Source organism: Anastrepha ludens, chromosome 5 (assembly GCF_028408465.1).
Source record: "Anastrepha ludens isolate Willacy chromosome 5, idAnaLude1.1, whole genome shotgun sequence".
NCBI classification, from domain to species: Eukaryota; Metazoa; Arthropoda; class Insecta; order Diptera; family Tephritidae; genus Anastrepha; species Anastrepha ludens.
Genome location: NC_071501.1, coordinates 110,024,487 through 110,043,487, shown reverse-complemented (window position 1 = coordinate 110,043,487; position 19,001 = coordinate 110,024,487). Strand labels below are relative to the sequence as shown.

General features: G+C 38.5%; 7 protein-coding genes across 9 annotated transcripts; 3 read left to right on the top strand and 4 right to left on the bottom strand.

Moving 5' to 3' along the window:
- Positions 1-131: 131 nt before the first annotated feature.
- On the top strand, positions 132-3,261 carry LOC128864147 (zinc finger protein 391). Its single transcript, XM_054103667.1, has 4 exons — positions 132-618; positions 738-1,786; positions 1,877-1,961; positions 2,030-3,261. The coding sequence occupies exons 2-4, from the start codon at positions 785-787 to the stop codon at positions 2,989-2,991; spliced, it is 2,049 nt and encodes a 682-aa protein (XP_053959642.1). The 5' UTR covers positions 132-618; positions 738-784; the 3' UTR covers positions 2,992-3,261.
- Positions 3,262-3,280: 19 nt separating this feature from the next.
- Positions 3,281-4,698, bottom strand: LOC128864149 (replication termination factor 2). Its single transcript, XM_054103670.1, has 2 exons — positions 4,423-4,698; positions 3,281-4,357 (listed from the first exon to the last, which is right to left on the bottom strand). Exons 1-2 carry the CDS (start codon positions 4,489-4,491, stop codon positions 3,449-3,451), a joined length of 978 nt encoding a protein of 325 aa, XP_053959645.1. The 5' UTR covers positions 4,492-4,698; the 3' UTR covers positions 3,281-3,448.
- Positions 4,699-5,821: 1,123 nt separating this feature from the next.
- LOC128864145 (nonsense-mediated mRNA decay factor SMG8) lies at positions 5,822-9,657 on the top strand. The gene is made up of 14 exons (XM_054103664.1): positions 5,822-6,048; positions 6,118-6,256; positions 6,319-6,593; positions 6,651-6,781; positions 6,840-6,933; positions 6,992-7,166; positions 7,225-7,398; positions 7,459-7,560; positions 7,611-7,657; positions 7,719-7,818; positions 7,874-8,244; positions 8,308-8,963; positions 9,025-9,179; positions 9,230-9,657. The coding sequence occupies exons 1-14, from the start codon at positions 5,999-6,001 to the stop codon at positions 9,446-9,448; spliced, it is 2,688 nt and encodes an 895-aa protein (XP_053959639.1). The 5' UTR covers positions 5,822-5,998; the 3' UTR covers positions 9,449-9,657.
- Positions 9,465-10,246, bottom strand: LOC128864153 (protein dpy-30 homolog). The gene is made up of 2 exons (XM_054103674.1): positions 10,082-10,246; positions 9,465-10,027 (listed from the first exon to the last, which is right to left on the bottom strand). The coding sequence occupies exon 2, from the start codon at positions 10,017-10,019 to the stop codon at positions 9,714-9,716; it is 306 nt and encodes a 101-aa protein (XP_053959649.1). The 5' UTR covers positions 10,020-10,027; positions 10,082-10,246; the 3' UTR covers positions 9,465-9,713.
- An 858-nt stretch (positions 10,247-11,104) lies between these two features.
- Positions 11,105-12,209, top strand: LOC128864150 (ER membrane protein complex subunit 3). Its single transcript, XM_054103671.1, has 2 exons — positions 11,105-11,382; positions 11,445-12,209. The coding sequence occupies exons 1-2, from the start codon at positions 11,234-11,236 to the stop codon at positions 12,055-12,057; spliced, it is 762 nt and encodes a 253-aa protein (XP_053959646.1). The 5' UTR covers positions 11,105-11,233; the 3' UTR covers positions 12,058-12,209.
- Positions 12,210-12,226: 17 nt separating this feature from the next.
- LOC128864151 (cilia- and flagella-associated protein 20) lies at positions 12,227-13,451 on the bottom strand. 2 transcript variants are annotated; one of them, XM_054103673.1, is made up of 4 exons: positions 13,364-13,451; positions 13,169-13,277; positions 12,910-13,101; positions 12,227-12,824 (listed from the first exon to the last, which is right to left on the bottom strand). In XM_054103673.1, exons 2-4 carry the CDS (start codon positions 13,250-13,252, stop codon positions 12,369-12,371), a joined length of 732 nt encoding a protein of 243 aa, XP_053959648.1. In that variant the 5' UTR covers positions 13,253-13,277; positions 13,364-13,451; the 3' UTR covers positions 12,227-12,368. The 2 variants fall into 2 exon arrangements, with proteins under 2 accessions (XP_053959648.1, XP_053959647.1); XM_054103672.1 differs by lacking the exon at positions 13,364-13,451 and having other exon boundaries at positions 12,228-12,824; positions 13,169-13,341.
- A 3,815-nt stretch (positions 13,452-17,266) lies between these two features.
- On the bottom strand, positions 17,267-18,928 carry LOC128864148 (protein FAM98A). Of its 2 annotated transcripts, none has more exons than XM_054103668.1 (2): positions 17,644-18,928; positions 17,267-17,560 (listed from the first exon to the last, which is right to left on the bottom strand). In XM_054103668.1, exons 1-2 carry the CDS (start codon positions 18,835-18,837, stop codon positions 17,378-17,380), a joined length of 1,377 nt encoding a protein of 458 aa, XP_053959643.1. In that variant the 5' UTR covers positions 18,838-18,928; the 3' UTR covers positions 17,267-17,377. The 2 variants fall into 2 exon arrangements, with proteins under 2 accessions (XP_053959643.1, XP_053959644.1); XM_054103669.1 differs by having other exon boundaries at positions 17,267-17,557.
- Between the last annotated feature and the right edge of the window lie 73 nt (positions 18,929-19,001).

The following is a 19,001-nucleotide window of genomic DNA, read 5'->3' as shown; positions in this document are numbered from 1 at the left end:
AGATCGAATTGTAAAAATAATTTGGTCAATATCACCGCCTTAGCCCTTATGTGAACACACTTTAATTCGTAAGCCGTTTGAAGCTTAAGCAAATGCAACTCTGTGTTGTTTGGCCGCAAAAAAAAAGAAAAATAATCGCTTGCAACAACAACAGCGGCGTGCATTAATTCAGGCAGCCAAACAACGCTTCAGGAGCAGCAAAATAATAACAACAAACACATAGTTAAAATGTGAATAACAAAAAGTTATCCTTTTTTATGCGATTTGGTTTCATTATTAAATTAAAGGCTACTTATGTAGAATTTAGTATACAAAAGATTGGTGCGAAAAATGGACGAAACATAAAATTAGCGGAGTGCGAAAAGGAAATCTAGTGCAGAAAAAGAGAATTTCAAACGCAGTTCTTGTATTCCGTAGAATTATTATATAGCCGATATTTATGCATAATAAAAAGGAGATTGAATACATTGAAGTGTTGAAGGGTTGTTACCAAATCCCATCAACACGGTTGTCAAGAGAGGAGATGAATTATCTAATGCAATAGAAACCTAAAAAAATCAAAGTAATTGGAATAAAGTGCTTGAAATACAAATAAAATATAAAAAGTTCAAACAGAAGGTGAGATTTGTGAAGTTTGGCATGAGACTAATATCTAGTACTAATTTGACAATATCATGAATGTGATTTTACCTGGTTTACCCATGCCCATTCCGTTTCGATTTTATATTTTCTTACAGCCTTACTTAAATACATATATAGTTTGCAAACGCAATTATCAGTCGCAATGGCAGTTCAGTTAAATCCGTACAATATTCCAAATATGAATGTTCCACTCACCATAACGCCTATAATACCTGCCTTAAAAGATCTATCGGTTTCGGCGGCGCCACCGTCAAAACCAGATCAGCGGCCACCGCAACCGGATTTGACATTTCATTGCATGTGCTGTCCGGCATATTTTGTAAATCCTTATATTCTATACCAGCATATGAACAGCAAACATCCACTACCACCCGAGGCTGAAGAAGATAATAAAACAGCATCGGACGATGATGATCAAGATTACAGTTGGGTACTCGAGCCAGTTTGCGAAATAGTAGATATGGGCGGCGAGGATGACAATGATTCGGATAGTGATTCCGACTCCGATGACGATTCATCAAGCAGTTCATCACAGAGTTCGAGTAGTAGCTCATCAACCGTAAGCGCCTCCAATTCAAATTCTAATACTCAAGATGGCATATCGAATGATGAGCAGAGCGATGGCGATGAGGATACTACGCGTATGACTGTAGTGAGCACCAATGCAGTGCCACCTGCAATTTATGAGGAAATTGTGGGTGGCGAGTCAACAAGTTCCTTGAGTACCGCTAGTGACTCGGATTTTCCAATGTTCAAATTAAAGACTGCTGATCCGCGTGAATCTACTTCGATTATATTGCTTAATCCGCGTCCAGCGGATATTGCAGATACAACACAAGAGATACAAAAGAATACGACGGTAAAACCTGTGTTGGTGAAGCCGGGCAGAGGTAGACGTAGCGCTGCACAGAATGCTCAGCTCGCTGCTCTAACCAATGGTGATCAGAAGTGCTTTCAATGCGCACACTGTGAGGCATCCTTTCAAAATGCAGGTGATCTTTCAAAGCATGTGCGTTGTCACATCACCAACAAGCCATTTCAATGTGCCATCTGTGAGAAGACTTTTACGCACATCGGTAGTTTGAATACCCATATTCGGATACATAGCGGAGAGAAACCATATAAATGCGAGCTGTGTCCAAAGGTAAGATAATTGCCACAAACTCATGAAACCTAAACATAATACTTAGTGATAACTCTAAACATTAATTTTAACGTTTTCCCCCACCCAAAGGCTTTCACCCAGTCAAGCAGTCTAATGGTGCACGTTCGCTCTCATTCCATTCGAAAACCTCATCAATGCCATTTGTGCGACAAAGGTACTTTTTTATTGAGTCATTGCTTTTACTTTCTTTAATTTGCACTTTTTATAATTAATTTCACACAGGTTTTATAAACTCAAGTTCTCTTGTGTTACATCTGAAGTCTCATGATGATGCGGAAGTCTTCAATTGTCCCGACTGCGACAAATCTTTCAAACAGGAAGACTTGCTCGAGAAGCATCTGCAAATGCATACACAGCAACTTGTCTATCAGTGCTCAATCTGCCGTGAAGCTTTCCGTACATCCTCCGAGTTAGTTCAGCATATGAAGTGTCACATGGGTGAAAAACCCTTCACCTGTTCCATATGTGACCGTTCTTTCACACAATCGGGCAGTCTTGGCATACACATGCGCATTCATACCGGCGAACGACCATTCCAATGCAAGCTGTGCGATAAAGCCTTTACCCAAGCATCCAGTCTGAGTGTGCATATGAAAATTCATACGGGTGAAAAGGCATATCCCTGCCACATATGCGGGAAATCATATAGCCAACAAGCGTATCTAAACAAACATGTACAAGCTCACTTGACAGCTGGACAAACTGCGACGTCGTTGAATGTGGTCAATAATTTTCCGTTTACAACTGCGTCCTTGCCTTCGCAGGAAACTTTAGTTTGTATAGTTTGCGGTGCCTTGCACAAGGATGTGAGCTCTTTGGCGTTACACGTCACGCAAAAGCATGCTGTGTTGCTGAATAATAGTGTTGGCAACGCAGCAGCACAAATGCAAATACCGTCGGGTAATGTGAGCGAAGAGGATCGTCGATTGCAGGAGCAACAGTATATGCAACAACTGCAATTGATGCTGCGCACCGCGAATGGCGGTGTATTGCCACAAATTGCCATGGATGTGGATATGGTAGAAGAAGATGCAGACAACGAAGAAGAGGAAACCGGCAGCTTTGAACCAGATGGAGATTATGGACATAATGCGAAAATGGAGGACTTGGATATAAAGCAGGAATTCGATACAGAATCCTTCGACGACTACGGAGCTGAGGAAGAAGTGGAAACTGAGGAATGAATTAAAATGCATTATTGGCAATAGTCATATTATATAGTAGAAAGAATGAGTTATAGCCCACGTGAACATTTTTTTTATTGATTATGCGTACTATGTAATATATATTATTACGTTGGGCAATTTAATTCTACTCAAATCTATTTAACATGAAAATGTGCATCTGCTTCGACATTATTTTACCTGCACTAATTCAGTATTGTTTATATTTTATAATTCTTTACCTGTGCATGATTTTAGGGATAATAAAATTCTTGCTTGATTATTTTTTTTTTTAAATTAAAAGGTACCATTTTTCATTATACTCTTAAGTATACTGAGTACTAATTTATTGTATGTAAATTTTATATAGCATTAATGCTCCAGGTTTATGTCAAAAAAGACTTACATCTAGGATTTAAGAACAAAATTTTCTTAAAGTTTCTATTCATAAAAACATTCCTTTGCAACTCTCCTATAACTAATTGTAGAACGGATTGTAGGTAACCCAATGTGCGCGTGATTGTTCTTTCTCACTTTTATGCGTAGTAAACAATGACTTGTAAACATCGCTGGCCTTGGGGTCTTTTGCGACACTATAATTGGTCTTTAAACGTTTCATTTCCGGATCCTCTAAAGCATTTTCAGCTGCCCCCGAACGTTTTAGATTTGCGACGATCTTCGTTTTTGTTTGAATCGCTGCGGCCTTGCTTGTGGAGGGTGCACTCTCAGCTGCCTGCTCTTCGTTTTTAGAAAGTTTCTCATTTGACACAACATCCAGTTTTTCTATTTGTACATCATCTTTTTTATCCTTATTTTGTTTTGAATTATCCTCGACAGGTTTCTTTTCTTTTTTCTCCTTCTTGTCTTTTTTGCACGCCTTACGTTTTACATTACGCATTTCCATTTTAGCCTGCATCAATTCCAAATCTTCATCAGATCCATTGAGCACAATTACATCCTCGATCCCAAATGGCACGAGACAAAGCGGGCATGTACTGCCACCGCTGTCGTCACGTTTTATTTGCTTAAGCGCCCGCTCAGATATTACACAACCGCAGGTCCACAAGGCAACGAAGCGAAATTTTCCCGACATTTCAAGTCCTATTAATTTGCATATGTATGGAGCATGGCGCGTGTCCAACAGGCCTTCAGTTTTATCTTCGTCAGTGTAAGCTGGATTTGGTGTAAGTTGAAGAGTTTTGATGTCTTTTAAACTGCGAATATGCTTGGCGGATTCTGGCATTTTTTCCTTTTCTAGTAATTGTTCTATGACGCTTTGCTTAGTGTACATACGCCCTAGAGCGCACATCACGATTGGCTCTTGCAATCGTTGTTGAGTTAGCGCACAATGAAGCCAGCGAAACTCGCGTTCGGCGTCTTTATCTTTCTATAAAGAATTAAAAAAAAAATTAATTTTGTTTTTAGTTTTAACACGGAACTGTTTGTACTCACCTGTTCTGGTTTTTTAGCTGTGCGCACGAGCTCGTCTCGACGAGGTATAGTACCACCATCGCACCCCATTTTTATTTAATTAAGCTCTGATGTACGTATTAAAGATTTAAATGCAAGCGATTACCTTCCGCTTCTTTACTTTTCTAAAGTTGTTGAATTTACGCTATGAATAATAAAACTAAGCTGCCTTTCAACATTTACACACTTCAATTTCTATCAAAATAATAGCACAACAAACTTCTTCCTTACGAGCCAGCCATTCACAGTGAATTTTTAAATGAAGAGGATATTTAGATGCATGAACGAATTCCAAAAGATCGCAGCACGGTTTGTTTTTCGTTGCTAGTTTAGCACCACAACCCTTGTAATTGGTAGGAGTGATAAGTGAATGTATACATAAACATGAAGTTATGCGATATATCGCATTATATACATATTTTACGTAATTATCTAAAGTTAAAAATCACCTCAAATTTACATCATATTCTTCAATTTTTTAATCAAAGCTTTTAGAAACTTTTCAGGTATATGGTCTCGTAGCCACGCAACTTTATTCACACTTGCACGCTTACCACGGACCACTCTCTCTATTTTTTCGCGCACAAATTGTCAGAGAAAATAAATCTTTCATATGAAAATATTTTGACAGCTTTTTACTCTTTAACAGGCAACACAAATTTAATGTGAAATGAGAACGTGAAAATATTTCATTTCATTCCGCTGTATTATTTTCATGTAACAACATTTTGACGTTTATTTTCATTTTTTCACAGAACGTGAATAGAAAGCGTAATAAAAATGGGGAAAACCTTTCATTTCACGTTTACACCTAACGAGAAATGCCCCCCATATCAATTTAACACTAACCGAATCGGTGTATCACGTATACCTATTCTTATCGCAACCGGTCATTTGACTAGTTATGGAATAATTGTTTTTCCAAACATAATTTTAATTTTTTTAATTTTAATTAATATTTTCAAATAACAATAAAATAATAAATCATACATTTTCGGTTTTTTGTATTATATATATGTATTATATAAAGTTAAATTAACCAAGAAAAAAATAGTCAGTTTATATTTTTACATTCAATTTTGTAACCGGTCATTTGACCGGGTGCTGTACGGTTAGTGTTAAACAATGTTTACTAACTCCACATCTATACCTTCTACTAAATGTGTCTTAACATCTGCCAAATTTTTATTTTGACTTTGTCCCGTTTTTTTGATGTGGGCACCTCGCGATCTTAATTTTGATCACATGCAAATGGTGCGAAAAAATCTAAATAGAGTTGTCAAACCACAAATTGGCTGTGATGACAAGAAATTGGTTAAGAGAGATATCTTTCAGTAGTGAAGTTCGCGTCTTCGAATGACATTTCTGTTTTAGCAGAGTTTTTGTAACATTTCCATCAGAAGGTGTAGATTTGGAGTAGCTTATTGTGAATGATAACCTAAAAATCAGCTGTTTCAATTCATGTAAACAAATATTAAATTCCTCCTAGAGACGCTAAAATATATGTAGATTTGCGAATATTTTTCTCAAATAAATAACTCAATCGGATTGTGTAAAGATGCCTGAATATCAAAGTTGGACCTTCCCGGATATACCCGCAGATCTAATGTAAGTAAACTAAAATTCATGGGTTTGTAAATTTTTAATCCTTTAATTAATGTGCAATGATACATCCAGCGAACTGTTTTTCCAAAATGATGAAAAGCTGGTGGTGGTGGGTGTAATAGGGAAATCAGCTTTCTGCGATAGCAATAAAATGGTTGCAATCGGTGTGTTAGACAGTCACCCCAGCTTACTAAAGCATGAGCCGCAAGAGGTAGGCTACCATCAACTTTAGCCAAGAGTATAACTAATTTTATTTATTTTTATTAAAATTAGGGTAGTATTCAATTCTATTATAACCGTAAGAAGTCGATGTTGCTTCTGCACTTTGAAACCACATTTGATGCCGCCTGTATGCAGAAAATGCTTGAGGAAGAGCTGGCACAAGATACGTATGGGCATTTCTTGCTATTCAATCAACGTGTGCGTAATCGTTTTGCGCGAATGATGCTCTTTGCCACACAGATTTGTCACGTAATTGTTTTTGTTGAACTAAATGTAACTTTCGATTCATCTCTGTTGATGATCTTTAGAGCACTAAAGATTATAAGGTTTGTAAGGTGAAGCAGTTCTAAGTGTTTTTAATAACTTTAAAATTTCTTGCCCAGGGACAAGTACATACTAAAGTTTTTGCCGAAACTGGTTAAAAACTCCAGCACTGGTACATTTTTAGGCAAATCTGCACGCTTGTGTTCACCACGTGTACTTTTCCTCTTCGAGAACTATCCGGATGGTTATGGTAATTTGAGTGAAATATACACTAAAATCCATTGAAATTAATTGTACCGAATTTGTAGAGAAAACAAACGAATGCATTTCTAAACTAGAGTTTGAAGTGGAGGATAGCATTTATAAAATGCTGCGAAACGAATTCATTATCACCAACAACAGGTGCTTTTTTTATTAACGCTCTCGTTTAAGTCACATTTAAAATATTCATAATTCACAGCGGCATGTCGCTTTTTTCTATACCGAGCAATAAGCGTTTTGTCTACTACAACACAGACCCACGACTGCGTGAGGATCCATTGCTGAAATCAATAACATTGCTGCAAAGCTTTCTGCAGAAATCTAATTTTAAAGAAGACGACGAAGACGATCTTGAAGATTTGCAGCCTTTCAAGGTAGCAGAAGATTATTTGAAAAGATTTTCATTCCTGTGTGCATTTGCGATACTTTTAGGGATTTGGTAAACCACTCATACAATGCAATCTGGAACGCATTCAACAATCTGCAAAGGAAACATGTGTCAAAGAGCGTAATTTTATGGATTTATTGACGGACCATGTCAATGAAGCACTACAAACGGGCTTTGATGATAGTTCGACCAAGTTTAAGGGCAAAAACCATTTTGTGGTATGTGGAAAATATGGGGGAAATAGCGGAAAATCGTTGCCAATTTATTATTTTTCACAGATACTCCCAGCCAAGTCCTGGTACGAAACTTTCAAGATGTTGCATAAGATTTTCATCGAAAATCCAGATAATCCCAAATTTGAGGCCAATGATGGAGATTATGTGAGTTAACGCATTTTTATTAACTATTTATTAATGTAGATCCATTTCAGAAAGCATACCTGGAGAATTTCAATAAAATTATGAACATCGACGATGAGTAAGTGACATAATATACATCACGCCATCAAGCTAATGCAATGAGATTATCTGTATTGTAGATTCTTCAACGCCTGCTGTGACATCGGCTTGCAGAAGGCTTTTGCAATGTATAACAACCCAACATTGACGCACTACAGCAGTACAGTGCATAAAAAACTGGTATGAGTGACGATGCCGTTTTTATGTTCACAGTAAAAAATTGTAATTTTGCCAGGTTGATGAGGCCGTTATTTTATACATGAAATATGCGCGCGGTACACAAACCGTTATTAACGAATCGAAACTACGTGAAATGTGTGAGCGGTGCTGGCAAAACGGTAAACAACAATGCGAGCTGCCGAGCCTACGCGGCCATCCTTGCATACTGCCCAAACACATCGTTAAAGATGCCTCGGAGCACAGCAGTGCGCACGTATTTATCTCCGCATGTAATTGTGGGCGCACACAGGGACGGCGTGAGGATCCCTACACTATAAGGCATGCAAATTATGAGTTCTACGAATACATGGCGAATAATTGTAATCTTTGCGCCAAAGTAAAAAAAGTGCATTTCCCAGTTTTTGAACCGTCTGTCAATGATTACAGGTTAGTGTGAAGGAAAACTATATTTATCAATTGCACTATCTAACTTTTAGTATCTTATAACAGAGCTGCCGAGTTCGAGGTCGCATTCCCAAAGCTGTCAATACACGATTCTATGGATTTAGCTGACCGACATAATCTGCGCTCTCCCGATTCCATTGATTCTGACGAGTGCTCCCAACCACTTACCGCCTCACAAGGTACGCATACCAACCTGAGTCTCGTCTCATCCGATGTACTGGATAAAATCGCCGTTAATGATGCTGATATGCAAAGCTCCGACGAATCGCTTAATGAATTAGTTATACAGGTGAAGGATAAAGATGCACAAAAAGCAGAAGAGAAAGAACGTAGTATATATAGGCAGCCATCTACTACTGAGTATCTACCTGGCATGGTCCATACGGAGTCGCCATTGGGTTTGCTGCCACGTTTTCCGAGTTGGTCGCTGGTGTGTGCCGGTCCAAGTTCTGTTTACAGTCACAACACCGGTCTGATGGAGCACTTTCAAAGTGGTTTTTTGTCGGGCGCAAATTTTCTGCTCCCCTGGGATGTGCATGTACGTTTGGAGCACTCGCAATCGTGGGCATATGAGAAAACACGTCTGCGTAAAATGGGTGAAGTATTCATATTGAAGATATTTGTTGGTTGCGAGTATGAGTGCCCGCGAGGTCATAGATTTATGATGAGCTCGGCAGATAAGGTTTTGCGCGGTGGGTCAGGTATGACAAAACAATACTCTCTATTAATTTTAGGTTTTATAGCGTCATATATTTCTTGCAGGTATACTTCGTGATAGTGGCAGTAAAATAGTCTATAACAATATGCCCTTGTATTTCCCATGTCCTTGTCGTTCGCACAAGGCTGATGTGGCGCAGCTAATGCGTGTGCATGTGGTGACGCCGAAGGCACCTGTAAATGTAATCTTGGATCCAAAGGTATGTGCATCATTTTGGTATTTCGCGTTTCTATTTCTATATTCGTTTAGGTGCGCACTGGTGAACGAGAATATATTTTTTCGATGGGTCTGCCCAATCCTCCGAAACTAACACAAAGCGCTTACTGGATTTTGCGACTCCCTTACATATATCAAGGTGACGCAGGACCCATAGCTCCACCAACCGAAGTATCCGCAACTAATGCAATCAATTATGGTTGCCTGTTGGCTGGCATGTTTGGCGTTAGCGAAACAGAAGTGGATGACTAAGACATTAAAACCCAAGTTGCGTATTTATTTTTTAAGCCTATATTTGTACATAAACATTCATGATCGAGTAAAGTCAGACAGATTTTCTCAAACTATTAAAATTCAATTACTAAGATTTATGTTTATAAATCGTGCAAGTTTAGAAGAGAAAGTTAAATTGGACGCGCGAACGTGAAATAAAGGACACCTGGATTTCATCTTAAATACTATGAATTTTGTGAATATTGAGTTTTACTAGCGCTAATCCATATTCCAATTCTCTAATCTAAATATTTTCTGGTAACGATTCTTCACAGCGATTTTTGTTTTTCAGCAGATAAGCCGCTAAGAAACTTACGGGGTCTGCTGGTCGTTCTCGAGCTAGTGTTTGTAAACCGTGTAATAGTATCGGTGCTACCGTTTGGTCTAAATATTGACGAGTGGGCAGTGAGCTTAGATCCGTTCGAGGCTTCTTACATTGGGGTTGCGCAGACGATTGCTGATTATGATTTGTCGCATTACCGGCTGCATCGGTTGCAGGCTGTTGATCGGCAACCGGCTGTGGTGTCGCTGATCTGTCATTTTTATCCATGGCAACAACTGCGCAAAAATTTTTAAGAAAAAGGCAAACTAATTTTATACGTATTTACTAACCTTTCTTTTGTTCTCAAATATCTAACAATAATAAAAAAAGAAAAAATCAACAAAAGCTGCTTTTCAACTCTGCAGTCTGTATTTGTAAGATTTGATTTAAAAATCAATGTGAAATGTTAAACCACAGCAGATTCTACAAGTACTTTAGAGTTCACAATAAATGTGGCAGCCATGCACGATAGTCGTTCTTGGCAGTTATCTGGTAACTATTCACAACAAGGCGCATCTAGAAAAGGTGAAGAGGTGGTTTGATTGTCAAAGCCATACGCATTCTATGTGTTTAAGAATTGCCGCTCAAACAAAAAAGCTACAAATTCAAAAAACATGTAAAGCTAAGACAAATCGAACACAGAAAGTCGCGTCTTCCCAAAATCGTTACTTTATTTTTCGCCATTTTGACAATAATATAAAACAAACGAGCCAAACAAACAAAAGGAAGATAGATAGAATTGCTAGTTTGCAAATATTCAGTGATTACATTGGATTTTAAAGATTTTTGACTTTTAAATTAAACAAATTATTGAAAATAAAGTAACGCGTTTCAAATTGTAAAACTACAAATGAGATTTAGCGCTCCAAATGTATTTTTCTTGCTTTTATGCGGATGACGCCATAGCGAGAGAGTGTGTGTATGTGCGTATAATTTTCTGTGTTTGGTATTTTTTGCTTTCACCCACTGTTTTTCTTCCTTTTGGTTGTAAACTCTCGCAGCCTAATGTCACAGTGAATTCGGAAGGTGCCATCTCTTTTTCTTCCATTTTTGTTGTTAAGCGGCGAGAACAAACATTTCGAAATGAAAAATAGGGTAATTTATAGGAAGAAGAACGATACCATTTTTTTTTATATACCAACAACGAGTTGGGGTATTTAGGGATTGACGCGCTAGTAGAAACCATAAAAAGGGCTATTATTTGTGAAATGCTGTACTACCTAATTTGGAAATTAAGATTGAGTACCTAGCCTTATGAAACGTCTTTTTCCAACACTTCTCCCATTGTGAACCCTATCCTCTAATAAACGTCTACAGTACTGTCAATTGCAATTGACAATTCATTACCTATCGCATAAAAAGTGGAAAATTCTATTTCCACAAATATTAACTATAAATTGTATTAATATAGCCTGTAATTTGTTTACTGTATTTGTGGCAAGATGACGGAGCTGCTTATCGATCCGAATATACGAGTTTGGGTTTTCCTTCCCATAGTGCTTATCACATTTTTCGTTGGGGTGATGCGCCACTATGTGTCCGTGCTAATATCATCACAAAAGAAGGCCGAAATTACACAAATTCAAGATAGGTTGGTCTTGTTAGAATATAAACAGATTGAATAAAATTTTATAATATTACCCATATTTGCAGTCAAGCTATGATACGTGCGCGCCTACTACGCGAAAATGGCAAATACCTTACTGCTCATTCGTTCGCCATGCGAAAAAATTTCTTCAACCACGAAGAAACAGGCTACTTCAAAACTCAAAAACGTGCACCGGTAGCTCAAAATTCCACCGCTATGCTAACAGACATGGTGAAAGGCAACTTCATCAATGTATTGCCAATGGTAATTATCGGTGGCTGGATTAATTGGATGTTCTCAGGATTTGTCACCACCAAAGTGCCCTTCCCCCTAACATTGCGTTTCAAACCTATGTTGCAACGCGGTGTAGAACTTGCTTCTCTAGATGCTGCCTGGGTATCGTCTGCTTCATGGTATTTCTTAAACGTCTTCGGTCTGCGCTCCATATATACACTTGTACTGGGCGAGAATAATCAAGCAGATCAGACACAAGCGCAGGCAGATGCCATGACGGGTGCAGCAATGACGATGCCGCAGGATCCGAAGGCGGCTTTTAAAGCTGAATGGGAAGCTTTGGAAATCACAGAGTACCATAGTGCGTTGAAGAATGTAGAAAAGGATCTGTTGCATTACGCTTTCGGTGGCGAAATATCGGTGGAGAATAGTGTGCGACAGTAGCTACACGAACGTATTCTAATATTTTAATATATTTTCATATTAGCTTCGGTATATAATTCGACACTGGGGTTTAGTCGCCCAGGAGGTGTATGACTAGCGAAATACTGTAAATTTAGTCAAATTTCGTAAAGCGAATAAATCGGTTTTATTAGACCAAATATATGAATATTCCAACAAAATAAAATAGTGTGACGATAATTTGCAGAAACTCATATAATATGATCCATATATCCACGGTTACCCTTTTATCAAATTTTAGTAATATGTCATTAGAAAATTCTTACGCGTTCGAGTTTTTAAAGTCAACAAAATTAGTAGTATTTTTCTGTGTCGACCCCTTCAGTAGGGGGTTCTGACGGTTCAGCAGCTGTTGTTTCGCCAGTCGGTGAGACGGCTCGTTCAGTTGTAGTAGGCGATTTCGCTGGTGATGGCGGACGAGCGGCAGGCGGCACTTTATATTCGCGTCCTTTGTTCTTTTCTGCTGGCTTCGAAACCAATCGGAATTCATTCGGCAGATCTTCCTCGGAATATAAGTGGTCTGTGAAGTATATGCGTCGTATGCGCACATTGGCATGGATCTGTAGACGCACAGTCTCTAGGTAGTTGGTGCCGTAGGCACGACGTGTAAAGTCCGCCAAGTTAAAATGTATTTGATTCCAGCCTGGTGACATACCCATTGGCATGGCTGTGCAAAAAGGTTTCACAGACGTTTTACTTTGGAAATTTGACACCCGAAAGCGACGCATGAAACGTTGATCATCTAAGATCTGATGGGGGGGGAAAAGGAAATGCGGAAAGGAAAATATTTTTATGTTCTCTCACTTCAGAAGTGTTGCTTGTGCTCTGACTCACTTTAACTTCGAATGTAAAATATTTGTGTAGATTTTTAATAAGCAATACGAGAAAAGGCAATTTAATGCCGAAGGACATTTTGGGATCCCTTGGCCCCGTGATGTAGGTGGTAGACACATTTGAACCCATAATCTCCATAACAACGGACTTTACATCCTCGTCTATGACACGTTTAATGTAACCATTCTGGATCTGGGAAAAAGAAAAAAATCTATGCCAATGACGATTTTTTTATATTTTTATATATTTCCACACTCACATGTGTGGACCAGAATTGTAACGGGCTGCTGCCAAGGCTGTAAAACACAGAAAAACAACCTTTCTGATGACGACTCCGAAACATTAATGCGAATTAAATAAGCCGGACACTATTTATAATATTTTTATGTGTATATAATTAGTTATTTTTTTTCTCTTTATAAGGAGTTGAAATATGTTGAAAAGAAATATTTACTTTGATGTACATATGTATGTCTGTAAAAAATGTTTAAAAAATATTTGAATTACTTGAGATAGAAACTGAAACACTTCATGACAAGAAGACACATTGGGTAACTTTATAGAATTTTGAAAATGATAAAACCATCGACTACCTTCCAGTTCACGTTATACTGCTTTCTGATATATTTTTTGTTGTGGTAATATGCCTTAGTATTCCAACAAAAAGAAATTCCATAAACATTTAAATTAATGATCAACTATAATATTAATTTAGAAAAGCAAATAATACACATATTTAAATCGAATACTGCACTACAATATACAAATATATTATCTATTGATTCTATACGCACGTACATTAATGCATAAACTTTATTTGCCACTTGTCTTAAAAAGTCATGCCCCTGCTTTATAGCAAGCGGCCAGCTGTATAGATAAAATTTGTTTCTTCAGATAAAGAAGCTCGACTTTCTTATTATGAACACGATCTTCAGTAAGTTCATTATTTATACTATCCGTAAGTTGATTTATATTTTTATTCAAATCTTTTACTTCGCTGTTCATTTGCTTTGCTGTTTTTAAAATCTCTCTATGTGTGCCGATGTCTTTGTTTAAATTTTCTACAATCGCATTTAAGGAAAATATTTGACTTTTAAACAGTTTTTCGAAATTGTTGTCTTTGCTATCATCATAAGATAATTCAGCTTCCTCTTCTTCTGGTAATAAGGACGTATTTGGGGAACGATCATATCTTGTGGCAGTCAAGCTTAATGCGCTGCTTCTTCCTTTGCAAAATTGATTTCGGCCAGGTGATAGATTCTGTACTGATTTTTCATTACGTGTGGCTGGAGAGTTTTGCCTTGCTGAGGTGTAATTAAGTGCAGGCGCTGAACTCTCTTCTAAAGAACAGCTTCGGACAGACGAGTTTTTTCGAGACGAACTCCGACTAGTAGAAAGACTCCGGACCGAGGAAGCGTTACTACGTGCCGACGATGAGCTTCGTCTTGACCTACGACTTCTGGTAAACAAGGCACTACTTCGTGCAGGTGATGAGCTTCGTCTTGACGTACGACTTCGGGTCGATAAGGTGCTACTACAAGCAGGCGATGAGCTTGGCCTTGACTTACGACTTCGGGTCGATAAGGTGCTACTACGTGTAGACGATGAGCTTCGTCTTGATGTATGACTGTCCGTTGAAGATATACTAAGTGACAGCGAGGAGCTTCTTGTTGGCGATCGACTCCTGCTTCTTGGTGCTCTTTTGATACGTGCGGGAGACCCTGTCAGGTTAGTACATCTTCTGCTGGTCGCTTGTGGAACTTGTTTGCTTATTTTATAACTAGGATTATTACATTTTTCCATAATGCAACAAGTAGATTCCCCAATTTTGAATATTTTCGTCAGAAACTAACTAAAGTAGACTTTTGAAATCTCTTGGTATTTGATACTTGCGTCCGAGTTGTAAATGTTTTCTTAAATAAAATGTAAATAAAACAAAATCTTCTTCATTTGCAGGTAGGGATGTTCGATAATGATCGGAGTTTCAACATATCGATTTTGTAATTTGGTTAATCACATTTTTAATTTTTTTTGTTTACTTTCGGAGTTAATCGTTTTGTTATTTTTAAACATTAATTTGAATCGTCACAAATGGCGCAAAAACATTAAAAATTGTAGGTTTTGTAGCCTGTAAGAGCATTGGAAAAAAATGAAACACGTTTTGGGCCATTGAAGATAGGCAGTAAAGCGGTGGACCCAGAAAACGTGCTGTTTCGACAGGTTGGGTCCAAAGGCAGAGGGGTGTTAAGTGAGTAGGTGTGATTAGGCATGTGAAAAGGTGGTTAGTGTCATGCGGGGTGCCTTCACATGCCTTCACATGCCGGACATATGTTTAGTATGCCGGGGTCGATTCTGGATAAGTAGGAGTTTAACCTGCTACAATATCCAGAACACAATTGGGCCAAAGTTACGCGGGTCTCGCGAGGCAGCTGAGGCTCTTCATCTTTATGCATTAGTTGAACAACTGCTAGTTTTGCTGCTTTTTTTGCATGCATACCTCACAAGCGTCTTGGCGAAGCTTACACAAAAATACCTATCAACAATCATGCCACCTACACAAACTAGAAAATAGAATGTGGCGTCTCGTACATGCCTATATAGCAGGTGGCATTTGTTTTTACTTGTACCAAATTTAGAGGATGATGCACGAGACGGTCGAGACTACTCGATGTCGGTCTCTGATACAGATATACTTGGGAAGCCCTCCAATGCGTTTAACCGGCTGTTAGGAGAAATACTGGCAAACCAATGTTTCTGATATTTATTATTATGATTAGTATATAAAATACTTCACATTACATTGTATTATTTTTTTTCATCAGTAATTATTACACATTTCTGTTTAAATGCTAAATATTTTGTCTCGTTGTTTATTTCCATTGATAATAAATTATTCAACTTCACTTTGTTTATACCTAATCTGAAATCATCATTATTTCTTAACTAATATTTTTGTACTTCTCCTACGTATTCAATATACTGGTGCATTTTTATTTTTAGTGCAAATCGTACACATTTTTTTTGCCCCTCTATACATATTATTCTATTTATATCTCCTATACTTGCTTATCCTTGTATTTGTATTATTTGAAATTATGTGCTTTAATATTCTGTATTTTCCTTCCGTTATTATTTATCTTTCATTGTATTCTACATTTATTCTGTCAAGGTGAATAGGATTTTATCATACCAGAAGTATTCTATTTTTTTATTTCTATATTTTTTGTATATTACTGTTTTTATTTCTAATTGGTATTACTATTTTAATCGCCTGATGATCTCATCTTTTTCGATTTTGATCAATACTACAAATAAATATGAATATTTGAGGCCACATACTCTATAATTGTTCTTGAATTTAGTGTGATTCTTGTACCAGCTTGAATTTTTCGTTGCAAGCCATGGAGTAGTATTTCTATTTGGTATTTATTATACATAGGACAAGGCGGGAGAGTCTGCCCACTTGCAGGAAGGCTGGTACTCGATTTATGCTATCACTAACTCGAAGAGATTGTAGTACTATGATAGGCGTGCTGACAGGACATAGTCCAGTTGTTGCTGTTATTGTTGTAGTGCGACTGGGACATAGCCAATTTGCATGCGAATGCTTGAAAAATCGGAACCTCGGACAATGAGATAAGACATGCAAGACATGTAGGAAGCAGAACTTACTAAAACTGTAGAGCATCTCATTTACGGATGTCCTGCATTATTCAAAACACGCTTAAAATATCTGGGGTATCACAGTTTGATGGATTTCAAGATATCTCAGCAATGGGCTGGAAATGCCTCTTTAAATTCCCAATAAAAACAAGCACCCTGCCGGTGGACTATTTCAAAATGCAGAACTAATGAACTTCGTCTGGTATCGCTATGGACCGAACCGGTCTATACGTGACTGCAAGTCAACCAGTTCCACTTAACCTACATATGTACAAATATTAAAATCTCTTAATATTACTAAAGTATCATATATGTATGTATGTATGTATCTCAATCAATTCTTAGCTTGTCTCTGAAGAATTCGGCAATATTCTTTTTTGTACTTGTTGGTGATCTATGAACTGCTACTATGATTACTTCATTTCCACAGTTAGTACATTTATATGCTAGCCACCAAAATCTTTGATACCTATTTGGAGCTCACCCTGATACTCAAAATATTTACATATATTCCACTTGTGACTTGTGTGGTGGCCCCGCATTAAATTAACCATTTTGCCCATTGCCAATTCAACCATTTTGTTCTGTCCAGCACTGCTAAACAGTTCCTTTCTTTTACATACCGTAAGACAACTGATGGACCAAAGGACATAGGCAGTTTGGCAAGTTATTAACAATATAAATACAAATAAAATATATATGCATGTATATATTTGCAATTTTTAGTAATTTATTAGAAGTATTTTATTTTCATAACTATAGTTATATCAGAATGGCTATTCGCGATCAGATTTACGAGTTCAAGTTAACGCCGATTGCCGCCACCTCCGCGATTGTAATTTGAGCGTCCACGAAAGGAGTTGTCGCCACCGCCACCGCCACCGCGTCCACCACTTCCCTGATAATTACCACCGTTGTTGCCAGACTGTGACCAGCCGGTGCCTTGGACGCGTCCACTACCGCTGACCCAATTCTGGTTGCGTGGCTGCTAATAAGAAATAAAGAAGGCAATTAGGCTTAGTTTGACCAAAGGTGCATGTATGGTTTTAAAGAACAAGTTTTTAGTTTCACCTGATCGTTTGATTGCCGTTGTTCAAATGGCTGAGGCTGTCGTTGCTGTTGTGGTGCGTTTGAATACTGTTGCCAGTGACCACCACCACCACCGCCACCGCCGCCTCCACCTCGGCCGCCACCGAAACCGCCTCCACCACCAAAACCTCCTCCGCCACCACCTCTGCCACCGCGAAAGTTGCCTCCTCCACCACCGCCAGGACCAGAGCTGCGTTGCTGCTGCCATGAAGGCATTTCAGGCGGCGGTGGTGCGTGTTCATGCGCACGTCCACCACGATCAGGCACACTTCCTATCACATGTTTTTGTATTTTGCAACCAGTATTTTTGCGTACTTGTGCGGAACTTGTTTTCTCTATAATGGCCAAGTCGGCACGCGCTGCCAATAGTGCCACTATGGTGGTGTCTTCTTTACCATAACGTAAAGTTTCTAGCTCTTGCATTTTCTTTTGATAACTATTAACAATTTCATTTTCGCGTGATCTCATCTTTTCCGACCATTGAAAGCTTTGTATAGTGACTTCGAGACGCGTCAGCAACATCTGGCGTCGCATATTATATTCAGCGTCAAGGTCAGCATGTATCGCATCTAATTTTTTCCACTGTGCATCCGATAGCGGCTTTTGTAAACGCATTAAGGGTTCACTTAATACACCAGGCTTAGCTTGCCGTTGTAGTTCTTCCACTTTAAAATTGAGTTTATCAAAGAAAGCTTTTGGCGAGACATTCTCTGGCGGTTTACCCAAACCAACATCGCGCGACAGTTGCTCCAGTGAACGCGCTGTATTTGTTTCAGATTTAGGGATGATAAATGCTTGTTTTGCTGGCCGCAGCTTATAAGTCATCTTCGTCGCCATTAATTCAGTCGTAAGGTAATCGAGCAGTTGAGCACAGGCTTCTCGCGTTTCAAAGCGTTCGGATAGCGGACCAGCCACAAAACGCTGATAAGGACACCCCAGTTCTTTTAACATGGCTGATAACTCCATTGCAAATTCACTGGGATCTTGTAACTCTCCCACATGCTCATCGGTTTTTCGCAAAACATGTAATTCCTCCGTCAACCAGCCCACAAGTTCACGGAAAACTTCATCGCGTGGACCACCTTCCAAAGCTTTACCAAGTCCCTCTATTTTAAGACAGGGACCTTCGTAGGCTAGCGCAGATAAAGAGTCGATTATTTCTAATTCATAGTCCATGATTCCTTACTGGGAATACTAGCCAAGCGCCGGTCGAGTTTTCGCTTACAATTTGATTGCGAATATATGCAGCAAAGACCGTGAAAATTGAAATGTCAAAATGATACAATAGAGAAAATGCAGCAAAGTTGTGTTGCATTGACCTTAGCTAAGTCAGTGCTCTT